The sequence below is a fragment of the Malaya genurostris genome, chromosome 1 (genome assembly GCF_030247185.1).
Source record: "Malaya genurostris strain Urasoe2022 chromosome 1, Malgen_1.1, whole genome shotgun sequence".
In the NCBI taxonomy this organism is placed as follows: domain Eukaryota; kingdom Metazoa; phylum Arthropoda; class Insecta; order Diptera; family Culicidae; genus Malaya; species Malaya genurostris.
This window is the reverse complement of record NC_080570.1, coordinates 75,106,234-75,126,843: the sequence shown is the minus strand read 5'-3', so window position 1 is coordinate 75,126,843 and position 20,610 is coordinate 75,106,234. Positions and strand designations below refer to the sequence as shown.

General features: G+C 35.8%; 1 protein-coding gene across 4 annotated transcripts in view; it reads right to left on the bottom strand.

The window, feature by feature from the left end:
- Positions 1 to 537: 537 nt before the first annotated feature.
- Positions 538 to 20,610, bottom strand: part of LOC131440500 (titin) — a 350,616-nt gene continuing 330,543 nt past the window's right edge. For all 4 annotated transcript variants that reach the window (XM_058611823.1, XM_058611822.1, XM_058611825.1 and 1 more), the window contains one exon: positions 538 to 1,783. In XM_058611823.1, coding sequence (XP_058467806.1) covers positions 1,529 to 1,783 — 255 coding nt within the window. In that variant the 3' untranslated portion in view covers positions 538 to 1,528. The remainder of the gene's footprint in view (positions 1,784 to 20,610) is intronic.

Sequence of the window (20,610 nt, the reverse complement as noted above, 5' to 3'; positions counted from 1 at the left end):
AAATACTGATGAAATTGAAAATTTTCACTAATCGCACTGTAATACCGGAATCGGAAGTTGGATCTGAATCAATTTTCCATAATTTTTTAAGGAACTTCTGGACCTTTCATTTGCATCTAAGTATGTGAAAATCGGTGAAGAAATTTCCGAGAAAATTGGTAACGACGAACTTAGTCGAATGGTATATGACACTCGGCCCTCCGGGCTTCGGTTGTAAAGTCGGTTTTCACTGCGATTGCATAGCCTTTCTATATGAGAAAGGGAAAAATAAAAAAATGCCGTTTTTTATATTTGAATTTAAGGTTTTCTTTTTAAAATAGGAAAGAAATAAAAAATTGTTGTCATCAGCACTATATTTTGTTACATAATCCTTATAATTACCTAAAACATTGCAGAAGACACCAAATTGATCGGACCCATCGTTTCTGAAACATACATTATTTAAAATTTTCAAGGAATTTTTTATTAGTCCCTTCTCAAATTGCTCTTATTATTATAAGTTCTTTCGATTCTATTCCCACGAAAAGTTTTTGCGCGTACGGTTTTAATAAAATTTGTTTTATTCATTCTCTCAACGTTTGAGTTTCTTTTCCTATATAGAGTTCACAGGTTCTTGACATCTTTAGTACACAGTTTCGTAACCTTCGTTTACATTGTTTATACAAATTGAAACAGGCATTGCTTCTTCACTACTAAATCTTAGCACACAGTATCTACAATATCATTGATGTCACATAAAGAAGTATTTGTTTCTTCGGAGTTTCTCCGTATCGATCTCATTCAGACGCCTTAACATATTTTTTGGTGGTTCATCTTTTCTTTTGCTTAATTCTTTCTTATAGCGTGATGAACTGTGTCACATTTGAACTAATCTGCGGAAATCGATATGATTCAGTCATATGTGTAGTTTTCCACTTACTTCCTGCTTCGTTTCCACGCATTTGATATATTTATGAATCGAATTGTTTTTCGACTAGTGTGCGATTATTGTCCAGTCAGTAACGCAATTTCTCGGTCTTTCATCATGTTGGATTTAAAGTCGAAACACAATTTTAAGCGATGTCATTTTTGGAAGTGTTTCGTTCACAGGAAAAGGTTAGATTCGATGAGCTTTAAAATCGATCTTTCGTCTAATACTGTACTAGTTTCTAGCAGTTTACAAAGGTCGATGACCACTCTTTTGGAAAATTCACTATTAAAAAATAATGATAAAACTTTATAAGTTCCAGTTATCTATTTCACATAAGGTTTCACCAAGAGCTGTTTCGGATTCTTCCATGGTTAATAATTCGTTTGCTTCGATGCCATTACATGATCTACTTAAAATATGTTATCGAGTATTAATTGTTGATATTTTTTCACTTCATACATGCACTCAATTTTCGACCAGATCTCGAATGTATCTGCTAATCCTGATAACTTTGACTACGGACATAAACTGATTCTTCGAGTATACCAGAGAAAATAAATCTCATTCGCAAAGACCGCAAACATTTAGCAAGGTACAATCATACGCTCTACGGAACTATTATATACAACTTTCCTGTATTCGGTTGGATGTCGTCACCACTTCCGGTCGAAACCGGTACTCATTGAGCGAGGATGTGACGTGCGACTGAGATGCGGGGCTGCTCAGCAGACTGCTCACGCCGACACCTACGCCACCCACTATCGCTGGCAGTGGCAGCGTCGTGCTCCCGGACGGGGCCTGATGACTTAGCGGACTGAGTGTCGACTGAACGCTGCTGCCACTATTGTTTGCTCGACCGAGCGTTGCATAACTCTAGTGAAATAAATTCGAAAAGAAAAGAAAGAATGAAAAACAATGCATCAGCTAAAAACTATAAGCGAACAGTTGAACTTTGAAGTTAGAAGAGAATGTATTATTGATTTGTTCATTTTATTTGGTGCGATTTGATAAATAAACATTTAGCACAAAACCTTAATTGCTTATATTCAGTATCTAAACCGAATTTCGGACGTTATACTGAGCAGCACTGGCAGAAATCTCCTAATGTAGTGTGATAAGAATTTAATGCGTTTCCATTCAAACTAGTCACCATCCAACGAAACCATTTGTGCAGTGGGAAATGTTCACCGCGCGAAACGCTTCGAAGATATTCTTTTTGCATAAATGTTTATTGTCGAAAATTTACACCATCTGGTATGTCCGGTTGCTCGATAGGAATGTAATGCTCCTGGTGGTTTTCATCGAGGCAGTGATTTTTAGAAATTCCTTCGTTCGATAGTGACTTCAAACTTGAAGGAAAAAAAAATGGAAAGCGAGAAAACACGCGCCAGCTCTATCGTAAAATATCGACCATCAACCGAATAGCACCGTTCAGCAGAATAGTTCGGTGGATAAAACCGAAAGATATTTTAGGATCGTAAAAAGCTCTCTTCTATCCGTTTCAGTAATACCCAGAATGTAACCGTCAGTTTCAGCTCTATTGGTGGTATAACAACCATTAAGTGGTGCAGCGAAGTCGGGGTAGTAACAAAAACCGGGTTCAACTGTCTGATAACCACCATCAAACATGCATATATGTTTCCCATTAGTTTCGTGTGAACACTTTTGTTATATCAAAATGCTGGCGTCGCATTTCTCGCCGTTTTAGCTTCAAAACTTCAATAAATAACATTGCGGATAGGTGAATAATTCGCTCAAACTGTCATATACCAATCGATTCAGATCGACGAACTGAACTGACTGTGTGTGTGTGTTGTCAACAAAGAGGTCTAGATCTCAGAGATGTCTGGACCGATTTTGATCAAACTAGTCGCAAATGAAAGATCTCCCCGTTACCCAGAACGCTATTGAATGCTTTTGAGATAGGATGTTTACTTTTTGAGTTTGACGAAGTTTTAAATTTTGGATTTTTTTATAATATCTGTCACAATTGTCCTTGAAAACAGATTATGTTTTCTTAGACTTAGATTCCGTACGGTAAAAGCAATCCAACAAGCCATAGATTGTTAAAATCCGTTCATTTTTAACGGAGATATCGACATTTTTGTGTAAGCGACTCTTCGCCTTATTCCAATAGTAGGAGTTTTATGCGCTTGATGATAAAGCGATGTTTCGGAGCAAAGTGAAACACGATTTTCAATACTGTTTTATGCAATTGTTTCTTAGCAGCTAAAGGACTATCATCATATTACCCTTTTTCATGACGTTTCGATTTTAGCACGGTTCGTTTATGGCAACATAATCGTTCGAACATGACATATGTATTAGAAAGATGGCAGTATTTTCAAATTCAAAACAATTTCATATTTATATTTATTTATACTGGAAGAACACAACTTCTTACACCCTTATACTATTTGAAGAAGTTCATCGAGATAAGCAAATTTGTGTGTGAAAAAAAATCATGAACATGAAAGGTCTTAAAAACTGCTTGATTTTCAATCAGATCCGACTTGTGGTTCATAAGATACAAGGTGATTAGTATAAAAATTTCACATAAATTTAGCGGGTTTATCTAATTCACAGATTTTAAGAGTCGACGACCAAATAAACTTACTTCAGTTTTACCGGTATTCGGTTTTGGTCCCGGAGGGTAAAAAAAAATTATACGTGGAAGGCAGATTTTTAACAATTCCAAATCTAATGAAATGGTTAAAATCCATTAGGCGAATTTAACTGACGTGACCGGCTTCCGAATTCCGGTTCCAAAAATATCGAGAATAGAGGAGCTCAACTGTTTCCCCGAAATTCAAATTAAAGACTTATGCTTCCATACAAAATTGGTTGCTTTTATCCAATTCCGGCTTCCAATTCCGCAATTACAGGGTCATAAGTTTTTTAAATTCAAACCGTCATACAGGATGACGATACCACAAAATCTTCAAAAGTTGGGCTCAAAACCATGCCAATATATTCGTCATGTTAATTCATGGCCATATGAATTGTTTCGGGTTATGCTGGCCCCTGAATACCGGTTTAGAAAGTACCGTAAATAATGACCAACAACTCACTTCGACATCTCATGGAATGTTTGATTGATTGTCACACGTTTAGATTCTAAAAAATAGTTTTATGGTTTCATACAATTGCTGTTCTCGATCCACTTGCAGTTCCATTATTACAGGGTAATGAGTGATTGAAATCTCAAACGGTGAACTAAAACGACGGTCATTAAAATAATGTCATGAAAACTTAGATACGCTTCACGCAGTAGAAGCTTTTTGGAGCCGATACACTCAAGACAAAAACTTAAATAAACATTCAAAACTTTTAAAATATTTCACATTTTGATTCAGGTACGTTGAAAGATATGATTAATGTTCAAAGTTTTTAGATGAAGGGATGAGATGGAATTAGGAGCTCAGATGAAATAGAGATCCGTTACCCTATTTAATATACAGCAGAGTGTACTTTGACACTCGTGGTAAGCAAAGCGTTGGTATTACATTCCTTTTTGTGGAATTTGACTTTCTGTTTCAATAAACTTCGCAGCCGATTATAATCCTACTGACACTAAGAATCCTTCCAAGTCGGCGCTCGAACATACGACAAGGCTGGTTTGTAAGACCAGTGCACAGTGGTTTGAATCGACAAAACGTGAACTTAATTTTCTAGCTGCTAAACCGTTGATCCGATATACATAGTTTCTTTGGAGAACTCATTCATAAAAATATTTCTCGTGATTTGATCACAATAAAAATTGTGCAAAGCCTACTACGATAAAAGTTCATTTCAACAACTTTTTTTCCCTTAAGGGCTGAGGACAGTACCGTAAAGTGGTAGGTTTTTTGCTATTTTCCCGTTGCAAATTAAATTTTCTTGGAAACGGTGCAGAATGTAGAAAAACCTACCTGACAATGTCTTCGAAATTTAGTCGAGAATATTCTGTGAAATTTTCAGAATGATTTTTTTCTGACTGAAGAACTGCTGAAAATTGGAACGCTCGGAAATACATACCTCTACTCGAATATCTCGGCCTTGAAGGCTTGTATCATAAATCTACCGTGACAAAGTCTAGATAATTTAGTTTAGATGCGATTAGTATATAAAAACATATATGTTATCGCGACAAAAATAAAGTCTTGTATTTCTCTGTGAAACAAAGTCAGTTTCAATGCATCCGCCATATTTTTCGCTTTGGTTTCCTGATAGCATTCTGAAAAAGGAGAGAGAAATAAAATTGGCTCGACAAAGCGAAAAAAATGGCGGATGCTTTGAAACTGACTTTTTTTGCAGAAAAATACAAGGTTTTATATTTATCGCGATAACATATATGTTTTTATGTGTTAATCGCATCTAAACTAAATTATCTAGACTTTGTCACGGTAGATTTATGATACAAGCCTTCAAAGCCGAGATATTCGATGAACAAGAAGATGTATGTATTTCCGAGCGTTCCAATTTACAGCTGTTTTCCAGTCAGAAAAAAATACAACACGACCGTTAAACCCAATGAATCATTCTGAAAATTTCACAGAATATTCTCTAATAAATTTCAAAGACATTGTCAGGTGGGTTTTTATATACTGTGCACCTTTTCCAAGACAATTTAATTTGAAACGGGAAAATAGCAAAAAACCTACCACTTTACGGTACTGTCCTTAGGCCTTAAGAGATAGAAAAACGATGTCTTCCACAAAGTTTTATAACTTCTAACGAAAAAAAACTTTGCCGAAGAAGCTATAGATCTAACGCAAAAAGTTTCGGATATATGAAGCATTTTCGTTTGAAACCATTTACAATCAACTGTTTGTACAAAACTTTTTTCGCAATTATTTTCAGTGTCTACTATGTTCGAGACAATTACTAAAAATGTAAAATTACACATTTTTGTTTGGCCTTTTCCTTAAAATTTATTTAACATTTAAACTTTTATTTACACTAACTGTAACTACTAATAGGAAGCAGAGTCGCAGACCAAAAGGCACATACATATACTTTTTGGAAAGCTTAAATCAAGTAATATATAGTTACGAAGTGGGTAGCGTGGCCCTTTTAAATTCTGTGAATGAGACAACAAAATATAGAGTATTTTTCTGACCATTTTCTTAGGAAAAACGTACAGTAATAAAATTACAGTAATAAAATTAGTAATAATCTTCATATCACGCGTTTTTTGTGATATCGACCGATAGGTTACCTTTAAGCAACAACTTTTGCAAGAAACTGCAGTCGAGATATAAAAAATAGAACGTTACTTTTAACATCAGACGAAAGAGAAAACTCTTCACTATAGCTTACTATAATGACTCACTCTCAGCGAGTACCGAGTTCTTCGGAATTCCTCTTCAAAGTGAATGTTGATAGGTGTCTTATTGACCGTTATCACAAAAAAATCGCGAGATATTACCGACTTCAGTAGAAAATGTAATAGAATTGCAGTAAGGCAACAGATTCCCTAAAACCAAACAAACTTGTTTTTGTTGGTTATTATTCTTTATTCTTACTCTGTGCACGTTTTTATACTCAAGTTCAGGCATTTCTCTTTTTAAAAAAATGTCTAGACTCATAATTTATATAATTTGATTTGATACTTTACCGAGTACGCCTGTATGTAACGTTGAACCAATCACGCATTTTATTGTAATATTATCATCGACCAAATGCTCCAGCATTTGTATTATCAACCAACTCTTTTGTGTTCTTAAAAATAATATGCAGCGCTGCTTTCACCAACACCGACAGTGCATATTTGGTGCAGGAAATTTAATATAAAGTTACTTCACTGTGCTTCATTTTTCAATATACATTAAAAGTAAAACGATCATATTCATTGAAATTAATGTATTCCAATTTAAAGGGTGATTTTTTAAGAGCTTGAGAACTTTTTTAAACAATAAAACGCATAAAATTTGCAAAATCTCATCGGTTCTTTATTTTAAACGTTAGATTGGTACATGACATTTACTTTTTGAAGATAATTTCATTTAAATGTTGACCGCGGCTGCGTCTTAGGTGGTCCATTCGGAAAATCCGCTTTCTTATCGACAAATTTTGTTCAGCGATGAGGCTCATTTCTGGTTGAATGGCTACGTAAATAAGCAAAATTGCCGCATTTGGAGTGAAGAGCAACCAGAAGCCGTTCAAGAACTGCCCATGCATCCCGAAAAATGCACTGTTTGGTGTGGTTTGTACGCTGGTGGAATCATTGGACCGTATTTTTTCAAAGATGCTGTTGGACGCAACGTTACAGTGAATGGCGATCGCTATCGTTCGATGCTAACAAACTTTTTGTTGCCAAAAATGGAAGAACTGAACTTGGTTGACATGTGGTTTCAACAAGATGGCGCTACATGCCACACAGCTCGCGATTCTATGGCCATTTTGAGGGAAAACTTCGGAGAACAATTCATCTCAAGAAATGGACCGGTAAGTTGGCCACCAAGATCATGCGATTTGACGCCTTTAGACTATTTTTTGTGGGGCTACGTCAAGTCTAAAGTCTACAGAAATAAGCCAGTAACTATTCCAGCTTTGGAAGACAACATTTCCGAAGAAATTCGGGCTATTCCGGCCGAAATGCTCGAAAAAGTTGCCCAAAATTGGACTTTCCGAATGGACCACCTAAGACGCAGCCGCGGTCAACATTTAAATGAAATTATCTTCAAAAAGTAAATGTCATGTACCAATCTAACGTTTAAAATAAAGAACCGATGAGATTTTGCAAATTTTCTGCGTTTTATTGTTTAAAAAAGTTCTCAAGCTCTTAAAAAATCACCCTTTAGTTTTACATCGAGGATGGTTTTGAATCAATTTTTTTAATCAACTGCTGTCCATTTCATAGTACTATTTATTTAAAAATCGAGTGAATTTTATTATTTTTTTCTGTGTATGGCTTAATTCATAAGAACGTATTTGTTTTAGGCGACCTGGTAATGATGTAAGATATCATCCTTGAAATGAATTGGATTGGAATCAAAAGAACGGATGAGAAATATTCTATTAAAAGAAGAAGTAAAACTTGTCGAAATTTAACGAGCACGTTAACATGCTTCTTTAGTTTGATCAATTACATACAAGAATGCATCATGAAATTATATTCAATCATTACACCATTGCACCAAAGCTACACTAACGACCGATTCCAATTTTTGAAAATTCCCTACAAAGCTCCTTTTAATAAACCAAAAATAGTCGTTTTAGTAAATGTTTTTGCTAAGAAAATGGTAAAAAACCACTCTATATTTCGTTGTCTTATTTACACAATTTAAAAGAGCCACGCTACACACTTCGTAACTTTATATAACTTGATTTAAGCTTTCCAAAAAGTATATGTATTTGCCTTTTGGTCTGCGACTCTGCTTCCTATTAGTAGTTAAAGTTAGTGTATATAAAAGTTTAAATGTTAAATCACTTTTTTAGGAAAAGGAAAAGCAGTGCACAGTCTTCAACCAAAATGTGTAATTTTGTGTTTTTAGTAATTGTCTCGAACAAAAGTTGCAAAAAAAGTTATGTATAAAAAATTGATTTTAAGTGGTTTCAAACGAAAATGCTTCATATTGCCGAAACCTATAGCTTATTCGGCAAAGTTTTTTCTCGTTAGAAGGTCTAAAACTTTGTAAAAGGCATCGTTTTTCTATCTCTTAAGGGAAAAAGTTGTTGAAATGAACTTTTATCTTAGTAGGCTTTGCACATTTTTTATTGTGATCAAATTACGAGAAATATTTTAATGAATGAGTTCTCCAAAGAAACTATGTATACCGAATCAACGGTTTAGCAGCTAAAGAATTAAGTTCACGTTTTTGTCGATTCAAACCACTGTGCAGTGCCCTATGCATGGAACCACAAAACTGTGTAATATTCGTGGTTGTTATGGGTGATATTCGTGGCATGTTAACCTGTTTTCAACGAAATTGAATATTATGCCTGTATTTATGATTACTAGGACAAATATACATGAAAAATAAAGAATAAAAATAAATTGAAATAATTAACAAATACTAATAAGAGATTTTAATTAGTAAAATAGAATATTGCATAAATTAAATACCATAAAAAAAAACTTTCCCATCAGCATAGAAACTATAGATGTAGAACTTTCCGAAGACGTTAGACCTCTCTCTAAGGCACTCTCTGTTACACGATTCAAAGGAGGAGGAAAAAATGAACCGAACGTCAGCGCTGGCGGAGAACAAGATAGCATGTGAACGTTTCATTATTGCTGTCGAAACTAAGTCTAAAATAATTAAAATGACTAAAAAGTAAAAAAGTGGAGCTTTTTCGCGTACCTACATAATACGAAATTGTGAACGCTGTTTTTTGCCTTTCTCATATAGAAAGGCTATGCAATCACTGTGAAAATCGACTTTTTAACCGAGGCCGAATGTCATATACCATTCGACTCAGCTCGACGAACTGAGCAAATGTCTGTGTGTGTGTGTGTGTGTGTGTGTGTATGTGTGTATGTAACAAAAATATGCACTCACTTTTCTCAGAGATGGCTAATTTTGACAAACAAAGATTCAAATGAAAGGTCTCATAGTCCCATAGCCTGCTATTGAATTTCATTCCGATCCGACTTCCGGTTCCGGAGATATAGGATGATATGTACCAAAAAAGTGAAAAAAATATGCACTCACTTTTTTCAGAGATAGCTGAACCGATTTTCACAAACTAAAATTCAAATGAAAGGTATTATGGTCTCATAGTTTGCTATTGAATTTCATTTGAATGTGATTTCCGGTTCCGGAGTTATATGGTAATATGTGAAAATTTAAGAAAAAGTTTACACTCAATTATCTCTGAAACAGCTAAACCGATTTTCGCAAACTAAGATTCAAATAAAAGGTCTTATAATATCCTAGAAATTAGTGGAACATTTTATCTGGATCCGACTTCCGGTTCCGGAACTATAGCGTGATAAGTGGAAAATCACCCATTTTATTAGTATTTTTCCACGAACGATGGTTAAAAACAGGTACAAATCCCATAAAACTGTCTGATAAATTGCAGAGCTTGTTAGTTTGTGGGCATGAAAACTTAATTCGGCACTACTGGTCCCCTCTTTTCCTGTTTCGAGAGCACCGAAGGTGGAGAAGAAAAACACCTAAAACTAAATTCACTTCGATTTCTCTGCGATGCTTGAACCGATTTTCACAAATCTTGATTTGAATTAAAGTTCATGCTGTCTTTAAAGCTACTGTGAAATTTCGTCTGGATCCGACTTCCGGTTCCGCAATTACAGGGCGATGAGTGTCAAAGTTTTCAAATCGCCATATAGAGTGACAATATGTACAACGCCGAAAGAAGAAGAAAACACAAAACGAACAAGGCGTGCTTTGTTCTATTTCGTACACGTTGTGTAGTGATGTCAATAATAATAATATTATCAATAATTATAATTATAATAATAATCTTACTACATGTTTTATGCTGCTGATTCATGATGTTTAGCTTGACTTACATATGCAGAAGTAACAGTAACGTTTGTTAGATTTCGTTTAATTGGTTTAATCGATATAGAGCATGAGATAGTAAGTATGAGTTTAACTACGTTCAAAACTGTTCCAATTTGTAGGTCATATTTGTTGGTAGCAAACGAACCAACTTCGGCTATTCCGTTTATCTGGATCCGGTTTCGGAAGAACTGGAAATAGTGATTTAAAAAAAAAGGATCTCACTCACTTTTCTTGGAGATGGCCAAATCGATTTTCACAAACTTATAGGTTCAAAAGAAAAGTCTTACATTTTTATATGGAATTCCTTAATTTGTTGTGGATACTACTTTCGGTTCCGGAACTACAGGTTAAACAGGATTTATAGAGTTTGTGAGATTAGATCCGAACAAATTATCCTATTTCTATTCAATAAACAATTGTTTTTGCAAATTTCACGGTTATATTTATGATGTAATATAAAAATAATTCGCCAATTAAACGTGCTGTCATTTCTTAGCTAAGGCACGCTTCATATCCATTCAACTAATTTTTTAGTTGAATTAGAGAAATAAAACGTTGTTTTCAACCAACATAAATGGTTGAATTGGTTTCTGCCATTTGCAGCTATATGGCGCTCTGTCACCGAAAAAACGTTAACACAGTAATGACTACTAGCCACTAGATGGCACACGACTACCGAAAAAAATTTCAGTCACGATTATCTTTTCTATATTGGCAGGTATAAATACGATGTTGTATTGGAGAAAAAGACATAAGCTCAATTCTGTTTTGTTAATTCGACTTCGCGAAATTGACCATCTCACTGAAAACTTTTAACACTCGGAAACAAAAACCGAATACAAGTAGTACACCGGACAGCGTAGCCGAGAAGGTTGGAAGATACAAAAAGCATCATTTGACGTGTACAATTAGAGTGCAATATTCGAAACTCACTTCACTGTTCCCCGTAAAAACATTATTACGCACAATCGCTTTAAATGCGCACAAATTCTGAATAAATACACTTTCCACTAACAGTTTACGTCATTTTTACATATCGGTTTAGAAATTTATATATGGATATATCGTAACACATGCGAAAAACATCTAAACAATTTGCAAGCAGTTTCAACAAGACTGTCCCTTTTAGCTTTTCAATGGATTGTTTTGCTTTGACACTTCTCATGAGTTTTTAGCTAATAAACTTGTTAATAAAACCAATTTCATTTTTGTTTTCTTTGTCCTGTCCTTCAGTAATGATGGTGCTAGATAAATAGAAACAAATTTTCTGATTTTAATAACGAAATTTGTTGTCAATGAGAATTTCGTATTGGATTGAAATATTGCTGGTTTGTGTCCAGAATATTCGCCAACTAAACACATTCTCTAAAAATAAGAGTTTTTTCAGCAAAGTAAATTCTCAATTTTAACTAATTTTATAGTTATTTTGGAAATTTTGTTGTTAAAATCAACTAATTCAAAAACGGTAGTTCCGTGCGGTACTTCCGAAACGGAACTAACAAAACCTATAAATTGGAACCGGAAATCCGAGACCGATATACCAAAGTTGATTTCATTTGATCACCAGTTCTTCAAATTTGAAAAGTTTACTACAGTGACTCATTTTAATAAATTCTCTTTGCACAACACGTTTAAAATTGAAAATTTGTTACTAATCATCCTATTACTCCGTAATTGGAAGTCGGATCTAAATAAATGTCAAGTGTTTTCCACTCTAGGTCTTTTCATTAGAAGCTGAGTTTGCTTAAAATCGATGTAGCCATCTCTGAGAAAATTAAGTGCATGCTTTTCACATATTTTTAATATTTCACACTGTAATTCCGTTTTGAGTTTCATCTGATTACGCTTATTTTAATTTTAAAAATTCTTCCAAATCGAAGCTCGATTATACGACATATTAATTAAAAGACCATCGATCAAGTCCAAAAATGTTATGACTAGTGTGAAAAATTATGTCACAGAGTTTTCGCGCAGATAAAGCTAAACCGATTTTTTAACATTCAGAGGGGACTTAACGGATTTTCACAAAATTAGATTCAAATGATAGGGCCTATAGTCCCATATGTTACTGTTGAATTTTATCCATATTTAGCTTACGGTTCCTCAATTAGAGGCTACTTTAATTTCGATTCCGGAATTACAGTGTTTGAAATTTAAAACTGCCATTTAGAGCGAAGATGCAAATAGCACTTAATAATTTTTATGAATTTGGTTCCAACAAAAAAAAAACTTTGAATGCAAAAACCGGATAAAAACATTCGAAACCGAATTTTCATAGACAATTGTTTTTATCCGGTTCTTGCATTCATATTTCATCGTCCGACTGTAGCTATCAAACCCAGTATGGTATCAAAACACTATTAGAAACACCCAAATTTTATTCAAATTAATTTTCTTGTTGTAGCTTAGGTTAACAGTGAAAGTTTTAGTGCGAAAGACAAAGAACGCACTGGTCTGTTCAAACAATTTTAATATGTCGATTTGAAAATATCTCGGATCATCTACCCGTCATGGAAATGATTCAGATAGTGAGGAAATGGATTTCTCATGAGCTGAATGGATTCTATTCTCCGGATAGTGGCGGTAAATGAGAAATAGATTCATTTCGAGAATCCCAAACGCAGAAAATCATAGATCGACCCTCGCCAGCCATCGACATCATCTGCAAAATCTAATCGCTTCGGAAAGAAAACAATACGATGCTATAAACTTGGTAGGATCAAAAAGGTATCTTGTACTACAAGCTTAATAAACCAGAGGAAACTGTGAATACAAATTACTATCGACAGAAAATGATGAAATTGAATCAAGCATTACTCGAAAAACGACCAGAATGATTCAAAAATCATGAAAAAGCTACAATCGATGTGTTTTTCTGCGCAGTTTTGACAAAGTTGCATCCTTTTGAAACGTTTATAGATAAATCAAACTGTTTGAACGATTTATTTTGGGTTTTGTGATAAGACACTGTTATCGTGTACTTAGTTTCCTATCTAAGTTCCAGAGAAGAATAACCAATTTTTACAAATTTAAATTCAAATGAATGGTTTCGTTTTCCGATCGACCATCGTTGATCTTACTTCAAACTCTGGAATTACAGGATAATCAGTGATAACAATTTCGTACAGCATTCTAAACGTCAATGTTAGTATGATACAAAATTGATACATTAAATCTTTTCAGTTAACGACCAACAATCTCATTTTAATTTTTAAATTTGTGGGTTGTCCGTGTAATCATGAAAGAAATTTACAAGATGGCTTTATAAGTCAAGATAGATTAGATATGCTTACACGAAGAACCCGCAGATCACAAAATTACAACATTTCAATTGTTGTTTCACGCCCTGTTTGTTTCAACTAAAATGTTGTTAATTTAACTAGCATTTTGTCATAACTAGAGTGCCTATAACCAGAGAGACGACAACTGTTCGTTTGGAATGCCAGCTTCCAGTTCCAAACGAGCAAACGACTTGTCAATTACAATGTGAAGCTAACGAAACTGCCAACATTTCGGATAAAATGTTTTGAATTGTTGCCAACATTACGGATGAGAAATCGTCACTCTGGTTATAGGCACTCTAGTCATAACCATTCAGGTAACTGAAATTGCTGTATTCAAATGCTGTCACTTAGCGGAGAACGAAGACAGCAAAACGCAAAACAAAACTCTCCTTCATTTCACCAGAAACGTTTCATATTGAAAATTTTCAATGGCAAATGAACGACATTTATGTCAGTTACGTAGTGGCCATTTCATGCAAGTAAAAGTATGCAGAACAATCGATTAGTTGTATCAGGGCTGGCAAAATCACGATCAAAAAATCATCAAATCACGATCACTACTGATCATGAATCACTTGTGATCTTTCCTTTAAAGATCACTACTGATCTGATCTTTTTACGATCAGTTGATCAGTCATCTCCAAATCACATCTAGGACGATCGGCAATGATCTTCCGTTACACAAAATCACTGCTGATTTTGAAACACAGCTGATCTAGATTTTTGTAAGATCAATCATTGGATGATTTGATCTGTTTTGAGCATTGTGACAAAAATCAAACGTGATCGTGATCAGACATGAATGCAAATTGATTTACTTTTTAAATCGTTGATGTTGTGTTTCATCTGGTGAGGGGTGCGAAAATTGATGACAATAGAAAATTATGCATCCAACAAAAGATTAGCGGTACGTAATAGGGCGTGTCAATGGGACTTCAAAATTAATAAATTTTGATGTTTCGAATGCGTGGAGGTGTTCAAATCGGAGAAAATTTTCTATTTTGTAGCTTTTGGGAATCTAATGATGGGTGAAAGAGCGTGTCAATGGGGTTTGAAAATCAATAAGTTTTGATGTTTCGAATGCGTGGAGGTGTTCAAATCGGAGAAAATTTTCTGTTTTGTCGCTTTTGGGAATCTAATGATGGGTGAAAGAGCGTGTCAATGGGGTTTGAAAATCAATAAGCTTTGATGTTTCGAATGCGTGGAGGTGTTCAAATCGGAGAAAATTTTCTGTTTTGTCGCTTTTGGGAATCTAATGATGGGTGAAAGAGCGTGTCAATGGGGTTTGAAAATCAATAAGTTTTGATGTTTCGAATGCGGGGAGGTGTTCAAATCGGAGAAAATTTTCTGTTTTGACGCTTTTGGGAATCTAATGATGGGTGAAAGAGCGTGTCAATGGGGCTTCAAAATCAATAAGTTTTGATGTTTCGAATGCGTGGAGGTGTTCAAATCGGAGAAAATTTTCTGTTTTGTCGCTTTTGGGAATCTAATGATGGGTGAAAGAGCGTGTCAATGGGGCTTCCAAATCAATAAGTTTTGATGTTTCGAATGCGTGGAGGTGTTCAAATCGGAGAAAATTTTCTGTTTTGTCGCTTTTGGGAATCTAATGATGGGTGGAAGAGCGTGTCAATGGGGCTTCAAAATCAATAAGTTTTGATGTTTCGAATGCGTGGAGGTGTTCAAATCGGAGAAAATTTTCTGTTTTGTCGCTTTTGGGAATCTAATGATGGGTGAAAGAGCGTGTCAATGGGGCTTCAAAATCAATAAGTTTTGATGTTTCGAATGCGTGGAGGTGTTCAAATCGGAGAAAATTTTCTGTTTTGTCGCTTTTGGGAATCTAATGATGGGTGAAAGAGCGTGTCAATGGGGCTTCAAAATCAATAAGTTTTGATGTTTCGAATGCGTGGAGGTGTTCAAATCGGAGAAAATTTTCTGTTTTGTCGCTTTTGGGAATCTAATGATGGGTGAAAGAGCGTGTCAATGGGGCTTCAAAATCAATAAGTTTTGATGTTTCGAATGCGTGGAGGTGTTCAAATCGGAGAAAATTTTCTGTTTTGTCGCTTTTGGGAATCTAATGATGGGTGAAAGAGCGTGTCAATGGGGTTTGAAAATCAATAAGTTTTGATGTTTCGAATGCGTGGAGGTGTTCAAATCGGAGAAAATTTTCTGTTTTGTCGCTTTTGGGAATCTAATGATGGGTGAAAGAGCGTGTCAATGGGGCTTCAAAATCAATAAGTTTTGATGTTTCGAATGCGTGGAGGTGTTCAAATCGGAGAAAATTTTCTATTTTGTCGCTTTTGGGAATCTAATGATGGGTGAAAGAGCGTGTCAATGGGGTTTGAAAATCAATAAGTTTTGATGTTTCGAATGCGTGGAGGTTTTCAAATCGGAGAAAATTTTCTGTTTTGTCGCTTTTGGGAATCTAATGATGGGTGAAAGAGCGTGTCAATGGGGCTTCAAAATCAATAAGTTTTGATGTTTCGAATGCGTGGAGGTGTTCAAATCGGAGAAAATTTTCTGTTTTGTCGCTTTTGGGAATCTAATGATGGGTGAAAGAGCGTGTCAATGGGGCTTCAAAATCAATAAGTTTTGATGTTTCGAATGCGTGGAGGTGTTCAAATCGGAGAAAATTTTCTGTTTTGTCGCTTTTGGGAATCTAATGATGGGTGGAAGAGCGTGTCAATGGGGCTTCAAAATCAATAAGTTTTGATGTTTCGAATGCGTGGAGGTGTTCAAATCGGAGAAAATTTTCTGTTTTGTCGCTTTTGGGAATCTAATGATGGGTGAAAGAGCGTGTCAATGGGGCTTCAAAATCAATAAGTTTTGATGTTTCGAATGCGTGGAGGTGTTCAAATCGGAGAAAATTTTCTGTTTTGTCGCTTTTGGGAATCTAATGATGGGTGAAAGAGCGTGTCAATGGGGCTTCAAAATCAATAAGTTTTGATGTTTCGAATGCGTGGAGGTGTTCAAATCGGAGAAAATTTTCTGTTTTGTCGCTTTTGGGAATCTAATGATGGGTGAAAGAGCGTGTCAATGGGGCTTCAAAATCAATAAGTTTTGATGTTTCGAATGCGTGGAGGTGTTCAAATCGGAGAAAATTTTCTGTTTTGTCGCTTTTGGGAATCTAATGATGGGTGAAAGAGCGTGTCAATGGGGTTTGAAAATCAATAAGTTTTGATGTTTCGAATGCGTGGAGGTGTTCAAATCGGAGAAAATTTTCTGTTTTGTCGCTTTTGGGAATCTAATGATGGGTGAAAGAGCGTGTCAATGGGGCTTCAAAATCAATAAGTTTTGATGTTTCGAATGCGTGGAGGTGTTCAAATCGGAGAAAATTTTCTATTTTGTCGCTTTTGGGAATCTAATGATGGGTGAAAGAGCGTGTCAATGGGGTTTGAAAATCAATAAGTTTTGATGTTTCGAATGCGTGGAGGTGTTCAAATCGGAGAAAATTTTCTGTTTTGTCGCTTTTGGGAATCTAATGATGGGTGAAAGAGCGTGTCAATGGGGCTTCAAAATCAATAAGTTTTGATGTTTCGAATGCGTGGAGGTGTTCAAATCGGAGAAAATTTTCTATTTTGTAGCTTTTGGGAATCTAATGATGGGTGAAAGAGCGTGTCAATGGGGTTTGAAAATCAATAAGTTTTGATGTTTCGAATGCGTGGAGGTGTTCAAATCGGAGAAAATTTTCTGTTTTGTCGCTTTTGGGAATCTAATGATGGGTGAAAGAGCGTGTCAATGGGGTTTGAAAATCAATAAGTTTTGATGTTTCGAATGTGTGGAGGTGTTCAAATCGGAGAAAATTTTCTGTTTTGTCGCTTTTGGGAATCTAATGATGGGTGAAAGAGCGTGTCAATGGGGCTTCAAAATCAATAAGTTTTGATGTTTCGAATGCGTGGAGGTGTTCAAATCGGAGAAAATTTTCTGTTTTGTCGCTTTTGGGAATCTAATGATGGGTGAAAGAGCGTGTCAATGGGGTTTGAAAATCAATAAGTTTTGATGTTTCGAATGCGTGGAGGTGTTCAAATCGGAGAAAATTTTCTGTTTTGTCGCTTTTGGGAATCTAATGATGGGTGAAAGAGCGTGTCAATGGGGCTTCAAAATCAATAAGTTTTGATGTTTCGAATGCGTGGAGGTGTTCAAATCGGAGAAAATTTTCTATTTTGTAGCTTTTGGGAATCTAATGATGGGTGAAAGAGCGTGTCAATGGAGTTTGAAAATTAATAAGTTTTGATGTTTCGAATGCGTGGAGGTGTTCAAATCGGAGAAAATTTTCTGTTTTGTCGCTTTTGGGAATCTAATGATGGGTGAAAGAGCGTGTCAATGGGGTTTGAAAATCAATAAGTTTTGATGTTTCGAATGTGTGGAGGTGTTCAAATCGGAGAAAATTTTCTGTTTTGTCGCTTTTGGGAATCTAATGATGGGTGAAAGAGCGTGTCAATGGGGCTTCAAAATCAATAAGTTTTGATGTTTCGAATGCGTGGAGGTGTTCAAATCGGAGAAAATTTTCTGTTTTGTCGCTTTTGGGAATCTAATGATGGGTGGAAGAGCGTGTCAATGGGGCTTCAAAATCAATAAGTTTTGATGTTTCGAATGCGTGGAGGTGTTCAAATCGGAGAAAATTTTCTGTTTTGTCGCTTTTGGGAATCTAATGATGGGTGAAAGAGCGTGTCAATGGGGCTTCAAAATCAATAAGTTTTGATGTTTCGAATGCGTGGAGGTGTTCAAATCGGAGAAAATTTTCTGTTTTGTCGCTTTTGGGAATCTAATGATGGGTGAAAGAGCGTGTCAATGGGGCTTCAAAATCAATAAGTTTTGATGTTTCGAATGCGTGGAGGTGTTCAAATCGGAGAAAATTTTCTGTTTTGTCGCTTTTGGGAATCTAATGATGGGTGAAAGAGCGTGTCAATGGGGCTTCAAAATCAATAAGTTTTGATGTTTCGAATGCGTGGAGGTGTTCAAATCGGAGAAAATTTTCTGTTTTGTCGCTTTTGGGAATCTAATGATGGGTGAAAGAGCGTGTCAATGGGGTTTGAAAATCAATAAGTTTTGATGTTTCGAATGCGTGGAGGTGTTCAAATCGGAGAAAATTTTCTGTTTTGTCGCTTTTGGGAATCTAATGATGGGTGAAAGAGCGTGTCAATGGGGCTTCAAAATCAATAAGTTTTGATGTTTCGAATGCGTGGAGGTGTTCAAATCGGAGAAAATTTTCTATTTTGTCGCTTTTGGGAATCTAATGATGGGTGAAAGAGCGTGTCAATGGGGTTTGAAAATCAATAAGTTTTGATGTTTCGAATGCGTGGAGGTGTTCAAATCGGAGAAAATTTTCTGTTTTGTCGCTTTTGGGAATCTAATGATGGGTGAAAGAGCGTGTCAATGGGGCTTCAAAATCAATAAGTTTTGATGTTTCGAATGCGTGGAGGTGTTCAAATCGGAGAAAATTTTCTATTTTGTAGCTTTTGGGAATCTAATGATGGGTGAAAGAGCGTGTCAATGGGGTTTGAAAATCAATAAGTTTTGATGTTTCGAATGCGTGGAGGTGTTCAAATCGGAGAAAATTTTCTGTTTTGTCGCTTTTGGGAATCTAATGATGGGTGAAAGAGCGTGTCAATGGGGTTTGAAAATCAATAAGTTTTGATGTTTCGAATGTGTGGAGGTGTTCAAATCGGAGAAAATTTTCTGTTTTGTCGCTTTTGGGAATCTAATGATGGGTGAAAGAGCGTGTCAATGGGGCTTCAAAATCAATAAGTTTTGATGTTTCGAATGCGTGGAGGTGTTCAAATCGGAGAAAATTTTCTGTTTTGTCGCTTTTGGGAATCTAATGATGGGTGAAAGAGCGTGTCAATGGGGTTTGAAAATCAATAAGTTTTGATGTTTCGAATGCGTGGAGGTGTTCAAATCGGAGAAAATTTTCTGTTTTGTCGCTTTTGGGAATCTAATGATGGGTGAAAGAGCGTGTCAATGGGGCTTCAAAATCAATAAGTTTTGATGTTTCGAATGCGTGGAGGTGTTCAAATCGGAGAAAATTTTCTATTTTGTAGCTTTTGGGAATCTAATGATGGGTGAAAGAGCGTGTCAATGGAGTTTGAAAATTAATAAGTTTTGATGTTTCGAATGCGTGGAGGTGTTCAAATCGGAGAAAATTTTCTGTTTTGTCGCTTTTGGGAATCTAATGATGGGTGAAAGAGCGTGTCAATGGGGTTTGAAAATCAATAAGCTTTGATGTTTCGAATGCGTGGAGGTGTTCAAATCGGAGAAAATTTTCTGATTTGTCGCTTTTGGGAATCTAATGATGGGTGAAAGAGCGTGTCAATGGGGTTTGAAAATCAATAAGTTTTGATGTTTCGAATGCGTGGAGGTGTTCAAATCGGAGAAAATTTTCTGTTTTGTCGCTTTTGGGAATCTAATGATGGGTGAAAGAGCGTATCAATGGGGCTTCAAAATCAATAAGTTTTGATGTTTCGAATGCGTGGAGGTGTTCAAATCGGAGAAAATTTTCTGTTTTGTCGCTTTTGGGAATCTAATGATGGGTGAAAGAGCGTGTCAATGGGGCTTCAAAATCAATAAGTTTTGATGTTTCGAATGCGTGGAGGTGATCAAATCGGAGAAAATTTTCTGTTTTGTCGCTTTTGGGAATCTAATGATGGGTGAAAGAGCGTGTCAATGGGGCTTCAAAATCAATAAGTTTTGATGTTTCGAATGCGTGGAGGTGTTCAAATCGGAGAAAATTTTCTGTTTTGTCGCTTTTGGGAATCTAATGATGGGTGGAAGAGCGTGTCAATGGGGCTTCAAAATCAATAAGTTTTGATGTTTCGAATGCGTGGAGGTGTTCAAATCGGAGAAAATTTTCTGTTTTGTCGCTTTTGGGAATCTAATGATGGGTGAAAGAGCGTGTCAATGGGGCTTCAAAATCAATAAGTTTTGATGTTTCGAATGCGTGGAGGTGTTCAAATCGGAGAAA